This window comes from Plecotus auritus (assembly GCF_963455305.1).
Source record: "Plecotus auritus genome assembly, chromosome: 6".
In the NCBI taxonomy this organism is placed as follows: domain Eukaryota; kingdom Metazoa; phylum Chordata; class Mammalia; order Chiroptera; family Vespertilionidae; genus Plecotus; species Plecotus auritus.
In genome coordinates this window covers 24,499,074-24,511,423 of record NC_137773.1, presented here as the reverse complement: position 1 = coordinate 24,511,423, position 12,350 = coordinate 24,499,074, and the positions used below count along the sequence as shown (strand labels likewise).

At 39.1% G+C, this 12,350-nt stretch overlaps 1 protein-coding gene across 4 annotated transcripts in view; it reads right to left on the bottom strand.

The window, feature by feature from the left end:
- JAKMIP2 (janus kinase and microtubule interacting protein 2) overlaps positions 1–12,350 on the bottom strand; it is a 140,494-nt gene that overhangs the window by 24,789 nt on the left and 103,355 nt on the right. For 3 of the 4 annotated variants that reach the window (XM_080671674.1, XM_080671676.1, XM_080671675.1), the window contains exons 8-12: positions 9,983–10,039; positions 8,828–8,947; positions 5,023–5,151; positions 2,207–2,290; positions 1,478–1,540 (exon numbers count right to left, since the gene is read on the bottom strand). In XM_080671674.1, the coding sequence (XP_080527800.1) occupies positions 1,478–1,540; positions 2,207–2,290; positions 5,023–5,151; positions 8,828–8,947; positions 9,983–10,039 (453 nt within the window). The remainder of the gene's footprint in view (positions 1–1,477; positions 1,541–2,206; positions 2,291–5,022; positions 5,152–8,827; positions 8,948–9,982; positions 10,040–12,350) is intronic. The other variant, XM_080671677.1, reaches the window with a different exon arrangement.

The following is a 12,350-nucleotide window of genomic DNA, read 5'->3' as shown; positions in this document are numbered from 1 at the left end:
AAGAAATCAAGACCAAATGAAATCAGACAGAAGACATAATGGAAATTATTTTTTAGATGATAAAGAGATGTAACAGCACATATTACTGAGCATCTCTGAGACCACTAAAGTCCTCTTTTTCTCATAGCCTCATGATATACAAAATTTAGAGGAAAATAAAGATGGGAAAATAGTGAGCTGTGTGACATTAGTTCCAGTCAATTCAAGTTTTTTACACTAGATTGTTGTGGTCAAGTAAATTTTTGAAAGTTTTTAGAAGTTGACTTAGATCACAAAAAGATTCTACTTTCTAGCATCTTGGATTGGGATTAGAGATTGGGCTATTTGGGGAAATTCCTGGTTCTGGTGTTTAGTGCTAGCAAGTAGATAATTGGTTTGTAGGTTGTAATTCACAGACCACAGCCAATGTCTAATGAGGTTTCTTTGTAGGGACCTTTAACCTTTCTGAGAGTATGAGTTCTCAGTCCTGAAATACCCGCCTACTTTGTGTCTATCAGCCCTGTCTCTAATCATGCAGAAAGTGAGATAGGATGTCCTAACTTTGCCAGGCCAGAGGGGAAGGAGGACAAGTATCTTCTTTCCTTTCTCTGTGGTTAATTTCTATTCCTTGTCAAAGCTAGTAAATATTGGCAGAAATTATTCTAAGATAATTTCTATATAATTTTGGGTAGACCTACAGAATTACTTCCCTTATTCCAATGGGCTTTCAAATTCTGTTTTTGTCAAGAAAAATATAAAGGATTATGTTGCAATTTTTAAATTATATTCCTGGAAAGTAAATACCAAAGGGAAAGCCACCTTTGAACTTAAAATGATCTGTTATATTTCATTGCCCCAAATCAAAATAACCTATCAGTTGGGACTAAACCAGGCTTTTGCATCTTGATTTGTTGAACAAAATCCTGGACATGAAATTTTGTGCTTTCGAGGAATCATTTCCAAAGTTCTTTTATTAAAAAAAAAATTAACAGCCAAGTTGAGCAAAAAAGTCTCTAACAGTGAAAACTGTCTGTGATAGGCGGCAGCACAGTCTTGGAGTCATAACCTGTCACTTCCTTGCACAAAATAACAAGTCCTATTCATAGTGTGCTTTTTGTAGATGGGCAACCACATAGGATGTGTGCACGTGTGGGTGTGTGTGTATATATATATGTATGTACAGCATATATACAGTATATATATATATATATATATATATATATATATATATATATATATGGTTAACACATCAATAGGTGTCAGGGATCACATCCTTTTGCGTTGGCGCAATGCCCAGCACAGAGCCATGCACATGGGCCACTCCACTGATGGTGATGGCGGTGACAGGGATGCAGTCGAGCACGCAGCAGAGGAGAATACAGCGCCGAGAAGCTGCCCCTTCCCTTGGCCCCTGTGCCACTCCTGAGAGGACCCCTGCTGCTCCTGGATCTCTCATCATTGTCTCCTCTGCCCCACTAGGGTATTGCGCCCAACATACCTTTTCTAAAAGCTCCTGGTTTCTCTTAATGAAAAGTTGTTTATCTTCTACCCAGTGTGAATCCTGTTTGACAAAGAATATCGCGCAGTCAGCATTTCAGAGTGGCACGAAAGAGCCCGTGTTGTCAAACCACTTTGCCAGAGCTGTCTTCTTTTCACCCAGTTTGTTTGCCGGCCAACAACTCGTAAATGACACCCACCCCCGCCAGCTCCTTATTCAAAGACACTGGGGCCAAAGTTGCCAGGAAAATTTAACCCCCTTTTCATTGTCACTCACTACCTCTACCTTTTTCAGTCTGAATAATCCAGGACCAGCCTTTTGGGGACTCAGAAGTGACCACACAGGCAAAAAGTGACAAGGGTCAGAATGCACACAGGCTAGATACATATGGATGGAAAACATTAAAATGCAGAACCATAAATGTAGCATAGAGGCAACGAATGCAGCTGCAGGGGTGGGTCTTTGTCTTAGCAGTTTGTGACCACGCTAGGCTATTGGTTCAGGGCTTCTCTTCCTCTGGCATTCTCCCTCTTGCCCAACCTCATTTGCTGTTGTAGCGGAGTTCACACTCTGGCCAGAAAAATACCGGGGACAGAAACATAGCGCTGAACATTCTGACACATTTGAGAAAGGTCACTGTGGAGAGCCAAGCCGTATCCTGGGTATTGCCCATGCAGAAGGGTGATCTAGAGGAAGGTCAGATCCAATTGCCAGCAACCAAATGCCTACCTGCCCTTTCTGAGCCAGGGTCGCTTCCAGATCTTCAATTTTGGCTTTATACCTTAGCACCTCTGCTTGGAGCTGTTCTTGAGCCTAGTGAAATAAAAAATCCAGAACTCAGTAAGTAAAAGGATAATTCAATATTTTTCTTCCCCTCATCTTCCTTGGAAAGGAAGAAGAATATTCTATGACCAAAGAATCCCTTAAAACTATTTTTATGATCTAAATTCTTGCTTAAAACTTTCAGTGGCTCCTTTTGCTATTGGGTTAAAATTCAAGCTCTTTAGTTTGGGATTTGAGATTTCCTGTTATATTTCCAATCTTTTCCCACTGTTCAGGAATACCACAGTCCACCCCTTACTTGCTGGTGATCTCCCTGTCTCCTAAATATGCTTTGTGAGTCTCCAACTTGCTCTCATTTGAAAAGCCTTCTCCCATTTTGCCTCTCCAAAATCTTTCCATTCATTCAGAGCCATCTTTGTGACCTAAATCTAAATCCAATTATTTATGTATGTATGTGTCCATGTGTATGTCAAGTATTGTGTGTATTAATAGTTTTGATCACTGATCTTTTAAGGAATAACCCTACTTCATTTAGTGTAGTAATTTATTTTTAGATACTCTTGTATTTTCTCTGTTTATGATTCTATTTTCTGCAAAAATTAGGTTTTGTTTTTTCTGAACATACATATATTTTTCTCTTCTCTTATGATCTGCATAAATTCTTTGTTGCAAAGGTGAATAAAGTCAGGAATGGTAGGTATTCTTTCCTTACTCCTTATTGTGAGAATATTTATTTGAACTGTTAAATATTATATTTATCTTTATCAGGGTTAAAAAATTCCAAGCTTAATTTTGCTAAGAATTATTTTAACTTTGAATGGGAGTTGAGTATACTCTATTTTTTTTCTTTCATCAAAATAATTTTATTTTTTGTTTTCATTGATACTATTTCATCTATATTATATTGTCGATTTTTTTATTTCTACTTCTTTGAATTTACTGTGTTGCTCTTTTTCCAACATCTTGATTTATTTTAGACTATTTTGCTTTGAATGCTGTGTTTTTTATTTTATTTTATTCTAATAGCCAGAGATAAAGCTAAACCTTTATTTAGATGGGAAAGTGAGGTAAGAGAAAGACAACTAATTTCTGTATGACCAGCTCTCCAAAACACAAGGCATGTGCTATTATTTTAATTGGCAATACTATATTGGTAAGAGTGCTTAATAAATGCTGATAATGAAAACCACAAGTATTATAGTTATAGGACATAAATATGAAGGCGCACACATACACTCCTTTCTGATGATTGCTTTTTTGGAAACATGTTTACTCATATATATGTATGTGCATGTATATATGTCACCACTTAAAAATATATATAACTATAATATCTATTCTTTCCCACTAAGCAATTAACAGTAGGTCCTACAACACCCTTCATCATACTCTAGACCAGCCTTAGGCAAACTACGGCCCGTGGGCCGGATCCGGCTGTTCTATCCGGTTCTCTTGCTCTCCCCTCCGCTCCTTTACTTTGAATTTATATTAGTTCACACAAACACTCCATCCATGCTTTTGTTCTGGCCCTCCGGTCCAGTTTAAGAACCCATTGTGGCCCTCGAGTCAAAAAGTTTGCCCACCCCTGCTCTAGACCAAGGGTGGGGAACATCCAGCCCACAGGACGTGTAAGACCCATGGTTTAGCCCTGCCAAGGCATTAGGGGTGAGTTCATTAAATGTTTGACCAGATATAGAGCAGGCTAATTTCTAAGTTGATTATTTTGTATGGCCCGGAAATTATGTTATAAATATCCAAATGGGCCATTGGCAGAAAAAGGGCCTGCACTAGACCCTCTAAATAGGAAGTAGGATAAAACCACTGGGGGGGTCACACTCCTTTTTGCCCCTTGTTAATGAATCTATGGGGCAGTTATGGCATGGTGGTTCTAACTCTGAACTCAGAAAGACTAGGTTCATATCCTAGCTGTAATCTAAGCTACATATTCTCATTTTAATTGAGCTAACTAAGCTACATTTAACTCTTCCTAAGATATTATTTCCACTCATAAAAAGAAGATAGCAAGCATTTAATGCATAGGGCTATTTTAGGATTACATGATATAAATGTATATAACGTGCTCAACACAAATGCCTGGAACACAACAAGCACTAAGTAAGTGTTAAATGTTAGTATTGTGTGTGTTTATTTTTATATTTTTGAAATAGGCTTATGAGAGGCAGTTGTAAAAAATGAAAGAACATCTGATCCAGTAAGACTTGAGTTGGAACACTTATTACCTGTGTGATCCTGGGCAATTCAATGAACCTCTCTCAGCCTCACATTCCTCTTTTATGAAATATCTGCCTTTTGGAGCTGTCACAGGGATTAAATGAGATATTGGAAGTGGAAATTCTTGGTAGGCTGTCAATGTAATGCTGTGTACTTATTAACTAAGAAAAGAAACTGGCTAACCATTGCTTTTGAAAGATAAAAGCGGTGGTGTGTGTTTTTTTTTCCCCAAGTAAGAAACTGAAAAAATGGATTATTCACATTCAATAATGTCTCATTTTGAAAATGTAAGTTTTCAAATAGCAAGATACTCAACTATCTAAAAGAAACAAAAGCATCGACCCAGGCTGGTTCTAATGTCTCTAGATCCAAGCCTTGTTGACATAAAAGATACAACAGTTCAAAAGCCGCCGAGGAGAGGAGGACACATGGAAAGCTACCCTATTGATATTTTTATGTCCGTGATTCTTTGATGCTGCGAGGGCTGCATAAAAAGCCAGTTCCAAGCACTCTCCGAGACACTCACTAACCTTGGCCTCCCTTTCAGCATCGATGATGCCTCCAGTCTGCTCCTGCAGGAGGGCATATGCTCTTTGGAGGGCCTGGTATTCCTTTGTTAGTTGTCGAAATCGTAGCTCAGATTCTTCAGCTGCTAAACTCTTGAGGTAAAAAATAAAAAAGCCGAAAAATAATTATGCTATGTTCAGGTCCTGTGTCCAATGTGAAATATTAACCTCCATCTACTTTAAAAAAATTATCTTTATTGTTGAAAGTATTACAGATGTCCCCTCCCCGCCACTGACACCATCCACCTCAATCCTGCCCCCTCCCCAGGCCTTCCCTGCACTATTGTCTGTTCATGTGCTATGCATATAAGTTCAGAAGTTAAACGTTTGTTTGATTTTGAATTCTGTGTGACTTATTCTTAATTCTAAAGTATGTGGATGGACAAAAATACTGCAGTACTTTAGGAGAGGGGTTGGGGGCTGGGTCAAAAGATGAAGGGATTAGGAACTACAAATTGGTGGTTACAAAATAGTCACAAAAATATAAAGTACAGCATAGGGAATATAGTGAATAATATTGTAATAACTATGTATGGTGCCAGGTGGGTACTGGAAATATCTGGGGGGGACACTTTGTAAAGCATATGGTTGTCTAACCACTATGCTGTACACCTGAAACCAATACAAAATAATATTGAAAATAAATTGTAATTGAAAAATAAAATTAAAAAAATAATAATGTAATACTTTCAAGATGGATACCACAGAAATGCTTTACTACCGTGTTTCCCCGAAAATAAGACATCCTCCGAAAATAAGACCCACTTGCAGGTTTCCTTCTGAGTGAAATATAAGGCATCCCCCGAAAATAAGGCCCCCAGGCTCTGTCTCAGAATGAAAGTTAATTTACCGTAAACTGGTCTCTAGGGCCACCCCGACTGGCGTCTAGCAACCAGTGACGTTACGTGGAGTCGTGACGTCACTGCTGTGTGGAGGCGGAGAGGAGGTCGGAGTGAGCGGTGAGCGCGGGGTGGGAGAAAGGAGGAGACTTTCGCAGATGCGTGTAGAAGAACAGGAGGATTAGAGCGGACGGGACGCGGCGAAGGTGGTGAGTGCTGGTCTGTCTCTGGTGACACTACCTGATGCTCGCGGACGCCTTCATGATGACTGAAGGTTCTCAGTCAGTGGCAAACCCTGCTCCAGCCCAGATCCAGGCCCCAGCAAGCCCAGTGACAGTCCCCAGGCAGGCCCCAGGGGGTAACTGTCTGATAAAGGGGTAGGGGGGATGTCTGGTGAAGGTGTTCAGTGGCACAGGGTGGGGGGAGGGGGATCACTTAAAATGACACAGGAGGATCAGAGGGGGCAATCAAAATGACACAGGAGGATCAGAGGGGGCAATCAAAATGACACAGGAGGATCAGAGGGGACAATCAAAATGACACAGAAGGATCAAAAGGGGTTACTAAAATGGTAATCCCCCCTCTGATCCTCCCTGTGTCATTTTGAGTGATCCCCCTCCCCCCACCTTGATACCCCAGTTCCTTTTTTTTTACCCCTAGAAATGAATGCAAAAAGAAAAAGCTACTCCGTGGAGTACAAGAAAGGAATCGTGGAAGACTCTTGGGGCCAAAATCTTACTGCTTTCTGCAAAGAAAAGATGTTGAGTAACCGATTGGTCCGAAAATGGCGAGCAGAGTATGGTAACCTCATTGAACAAGTGGACAAGGGAAATGCTAAAAAGCGCAAGTGTGGATCAGGTCAGCAGCCATTATTTTCCGAGCTGGAAGACCTGATCTGTGAATGGGTTGTTGACAGGAGAGCAAAGGCTTTGGTTGTGAATAGGGCTCAGATTCAAGAATTTGCCCTTGCAATGGCACCACAGTTTGACATAGCTCCCGAAGACTTCAAAGCATCACAACACTGGCTGGATAATTTCCTTCAGCGAAGTGAACTGTCTTTAAGAAGATCTACAACATTGTTTAGGTTGGAAGATACTCAAGTTATTAAGCGAGCACTTGCATTCAAGTCCTTTATTGATGATGCTGACTTCTCTAAATACAATCTTTCCAACATGATTGCTATGAATGAAACTGCAGTGTTTATGGGCCAATCATCTCAAACAACAATTGAACAGCGGGGTGCCTCCTTAGCATACATTCCCTCCACTGCTTACGAAAATGCATGTGTTTCCTGTATTTTGGCAACTCGTCTGGATGGCACTAAAATCCCACCTTTAATCATTTCTAAGGGCAAGAAGGAAAAGATTGAACGTGTTTTGGGCGTTTTTATTCTTGAAACTGAAAAAGCCTGGGCCACACAAGCAGTTCTAAGGAAGTGGGTCGATTTAATGCTGCTGCTTGTTATGTAAGGGAGCCAAAGAGGTCTGCTAGTCTGGGATGCAGCCAGCACTCACCGCGCTAAAGACATGAAGACATTTCTTCACGAAAGAAAAATAGATCAGATAATGATTCCCGCAGGAATGATGGCCTATTTCCAGACTCTTGATATTGCAATAAACAAGCCATTCAAAGACAATTTGCGCATGAAAATTAATGACTACAATGAAAATAGAATGGAGAGAAATCAGCGTGGAAACTTTGTGAAACCTAAACTGCAAGAAGTTGTGACTTGGGTGAAGAATTCATGGGAGAAAATCACTGACAGTTGCATTGCAAATGCACTGCGAGCAGGCTACCTTGACAAGAAGTACTCATTTAAAGACAGTGCTATTGCTAAACATGAGAGATTTGGTCCACTGATTCTGAAAGAAATGGAGTCACAAGAAATTCACCAGGAAATTCAGGAATTGGATTGTTATGATGATGTTCCAGAAGATGATGACATGATTGTCATTGAATAAATGAGTAAATTCTTGATACTGTAGGATTCACAGTTTGTCTGGTTTGTGTTGACAACTACTGTACTACCGTACCGTATACAGGTAATAAATTTCCTTTATTTTCATTTAACAATAAATGTGTACCGTATTCTTCTTCATGGAAAAATAAGACATCCCCTGAAAATAAGACCTAGCGTGTCTTTGGGGGCAAAAATTAATATAAGACACTGTCTTATTTTCGGGGAAACACGGTATTTATTTTAATAAGAGAAGCATTTGTTTATACATTTCTAATGACTACCTCTTCGGGCTTGGGTTACAGTCAATATTGGATCCAAATGAGAAGAATGTGTACCCTGATTATGGGCCCAAATTTGAGAAAATGATATTCATAGTTTTAGCCTCACTTGTTTTCAATACATCCATATCCAACAACTTCTTCCCCAGATAAATTACGAAAAACATAGTTTTGCAGCTTAAGATCTCAAACTTTAGAGCACAATACAATCACCAGGGAGTTCTGGGAAAAATGCAGATATTGGGGTTCCACCCTATAGATCCTGGGTCAGGAGTTGTGTGGTAGGGTCTAGGTGTTTTCATTGTAATTGAACTCCTTAGATGATTCTGATGAAGGTGGTTGACAGTGCACACTGCTTAACAGTGTCTCAGATTATATCTACAAGCTTGTTCCTTGGTTCACAGGTTCCCTCGCTGAAGAATTCCGGACAGTAACTTTTATTTTGAAAGAAGTCTTCAAGTTACAGAGCTGAATTTTAGAGAATCTTGTAAAAGGGCTACATGACACAAGTGAACTATTTTCTAAGAGGTATCAAAATCAAGTGTGCTCTCAAAATTGGTCTGAAGTCTTATTTCACTATTATGAAATCATTTTGTGATGTTCAAAAAGGAGATAAAGAAGTGAAATGCTTTTTGTCCCCCTTAAAAGAAAGATTTGGTGACATTATCACCAAAGACTAGAGAAAGGCTTACTTCATCTAAGTCATCGTCGGGAGTAGCTGGTGTTCGGTCTGTTCGGAATGAGGCCATCGATGATGTCTCTGAGTCCATGGAGTCATCGTCATAACCAATAAATGGGTCCAAAACAGGCCTCTAATGGAGGGAAAGTACATATTTACTGACACAGGTAAAAGAGGGAAAAGTTGACATATTATTAAAGCACTGTCAACTGGCATATGTGCAAATGATTATAAAAGACATGGACCCTTTAATGCTTCCTTGATGAAATAAAAATATGGACCATAATAATTCCAATGAATGTTTGTCCCATATTATTCAATTTCTGATATTTTTTTGAAAACTCACTAATTTGGCTCTCTTCATAGAAACATCATAGCCTCTTTTATAGTACATTGTATACCATGATGAGTTTATGTCATTTACTCCTTTCAGTATTTAAAACTAATCAAGGGACTCTGAAAGGGCAGGCATCTCTGTGAAGAGGATTATCAAATCTGAAGTCTTATCACTTAATTCCATAACCAAATGAAATGATGTCCCCAATAAAAACAAAAATCAAATGAACAGACAAATTAAACAGTAAGACTTGTGATTTTATCTATATTATAAAAACCCAGTGGCCCTAACACTGTAACGACCAAAGACCAGCACGGGTGGGCGGGGCTGTGCGCTTGGTGAGGCACACTCGGGTGGGTGTGGCTGCGCAATTTCGCGCGCTGAGCTTCTAGTTATTTAATAAGAGGCTACTCAGATATTGGTGAATTGGGAATATCATTACCCATAATACTGTGCAAGTAAATAATGAAAATACATTAATCAGTGATAGGGTAGGTATCAGATGCTAATATTCAGTGAGAGACATCCAGTCCTATGTGTCACTTGTACGTTCCTGGAGTGTGACTCTCTCCAACTTGTCAGATAACCCCTTCTATGTCAAGCCTTCTGGTTTCCTAACTCAGAGAAAGTTATACTAAAGCAAACCTTTCCAGGTTAAAATGTCTTGGACTTCTGAAAACTGTCAAGAGAAGAGATTTCCTTCTAGTAAATAAAGCCCATGGTTTGAATTTCTCAGGAACATCTGACTTATCACATCTTTGCAGGAAGATTCCTTGGCAAGCCTCACTTCTCTGGCTGTGGCAAAGCCTGCTAACCTAGTTTTCTCATTACCTTAATTGGCTTGGAACTTCTTCTATGCTTTCTTCTGCGGATGAGCTTTTCTCGGTCCTGGAAAACAGATCAAGGACTTTTCAGACCTTGAATTGGTACATTTTTCCTTATAGGTTTTGCTGTTGTTTGCTTTGTTTTGCTTTGCAAAGACAGAGTTGTTTTTCCCAGAGACATTACATATTTCTATTTAAGATAAGATTATATTGCCCGACTGGTGTGGCTCAGTGGTTGAGCAGCAAACCATGAACTAGGAGGTCACAGTTCTATTCCTAGTCAGGGCACATGCCTGGGTTGTAAGCTTGATCCCCAGTTGGGGGCTTGTGGGGGGCAGCCAATCCATGATTCCCTCTCATCATTGATGTTTCTATCCCTCCCTCCCTCTCCCTTCCTCTTTCTGGAAAAAAAAAAAGATTATGTTGTATAAATTTTAGCAACATTTGGGTTTGAAGCTTGAATGTTTTAAAAGTAAGGATATTCTACAACTTGTCCTAATAATCTATGTAGATCTGAGAGCCTCACAATGAGGAAGCACACTGTGTTTCGAATCAGAATCCTTTGTTTTATACCCGTAGATCAAATAGCTCTGAAAATAGTTACTTATATTCTCCCAAAGCACAATGCTGCAGTTTTCTCAAACCCAAGATTACTTTCAATTTAAATGTTGAAAAAATATCATTTCACCACAAAGGAAAGCCTTATTCTTTCTTTTAATCACTTGATAGGCATAGAAAACTACCTTTTACTATTCTTGGATCCTTGTTCTCACCCACAGCCTCTGGAGATGGGAACATTGTCTTGGTTGAAATCATCTAGTGCAGTGATTTTTAACTTTATTCATCTCATAGCATATATAAACTAATTACTAAATTCTATGGCACTAAAATATATATATATATTTTGCCAATAAGACAAAAAAAAATAGGTATAATTTTGATTCATTTATACCGGATGGCTATTGTTGTGTTGGCTGTTGTCATATTTTTATTTGACAATCTTAGGAAAAAGAAATCAGTGTCCCTAGTCAGATATTGCATGTTTTGAAAATTCTTGCAGCACACTGGTTAAAAAATCACTGATCTAGTGGCTTCTGAAGGGTGGGGGAGGTTCTCATTGGAATTTTCGGGGAAGCGAAAGTATATCTAGAAATAATGATTTCTTGATTCATTCTTGTGAATAGAGATATCCTGAGAATCTGGTGTTCATCTACTAAGTACTTCAGGTATTTACTGTACAAATTCAAAGGTAGATGAAGTACGAGTCTGCTTGACATGCCTCAAAGTGTCCAAATTCTGTAAGAAACTTTTAGCTTAAACTCAGGATACTTAAAACCAAACAAATCCCTCAAGCCCTTGACTAGTGAGCCTGTGAGATTTATGTTACGAAGGGTGTGGAAGTGAAGGGAGAGGCATAGCACTTCAGAAGACCATGTTTGATCAATAAGCTGGTTTAAGTCATTGGTGTTAGTCTTTCTGGTCTCTCACTTTTATGTGTAAAAATATTTTAATCATGCAACTTCAATATATCTGAAACTTTAAAAAATGTATGCTTAGATTACCCTCCTAATAGAGTATATGCATTATAACACATACTCAGCATAGAACATCTTAAAAGGGTAAACCACAAGTAATTATATACAGAAGTTATAATCTTTTCTTCCCCGGGCTCTACATCACCTTCCTCACTCTATTGGGAGACTATTGCCGAAAACGCCCCATCCCTAATTCCTCAGGACCTTGGCTTGGTCCTGAAGCGAGAGTGACCAGAGGTGTCATTCACAACCTAAAGACAGAGAGTCAGAGAGGAAACCCAAAGGCGTTAAAGGTCTTAATCCACAGCTGTGGGTAACACGGACTTTGGCCAGATGCAAATGGGAGTAATACTTGCTCTACCTGCTTCACCAGGTACTGGAGTCATGGTCAGAAGATCTGGACTGCCATTTCAGCTCTCTCACTACTTATGATGTGGCTGTTCAACAAATATTTACTAAACAGCAACCATGTGCTAGACACTGAATTAGGAGTTGGGAAACAAGAAGCATATAGTCCTGTTATTATTGTACGTGAAATATTTAACCTGTAGGTCTCAGAATCTTACAGGAGGCAATTATAAGATATACCCACATGTCCTACCTACTCACAGTACAATGTTGAAAGTTTGTAGCTATTATTTGCGTTACCAAATTAGTTAACAAATCAATTTATTATAATTACTGATGATCAGATTATAATTTAAAAGGTTCAATAATTAAAGTATTATTGGAATAGAGTTCAATAATAAATTTTTGGAATAGAGTCTCTTGAACCTGTTTACATATTAAACATACGAACTTGAGCCTTTGGGGCTAATCCAGAATTATTAAGTGCTTCCA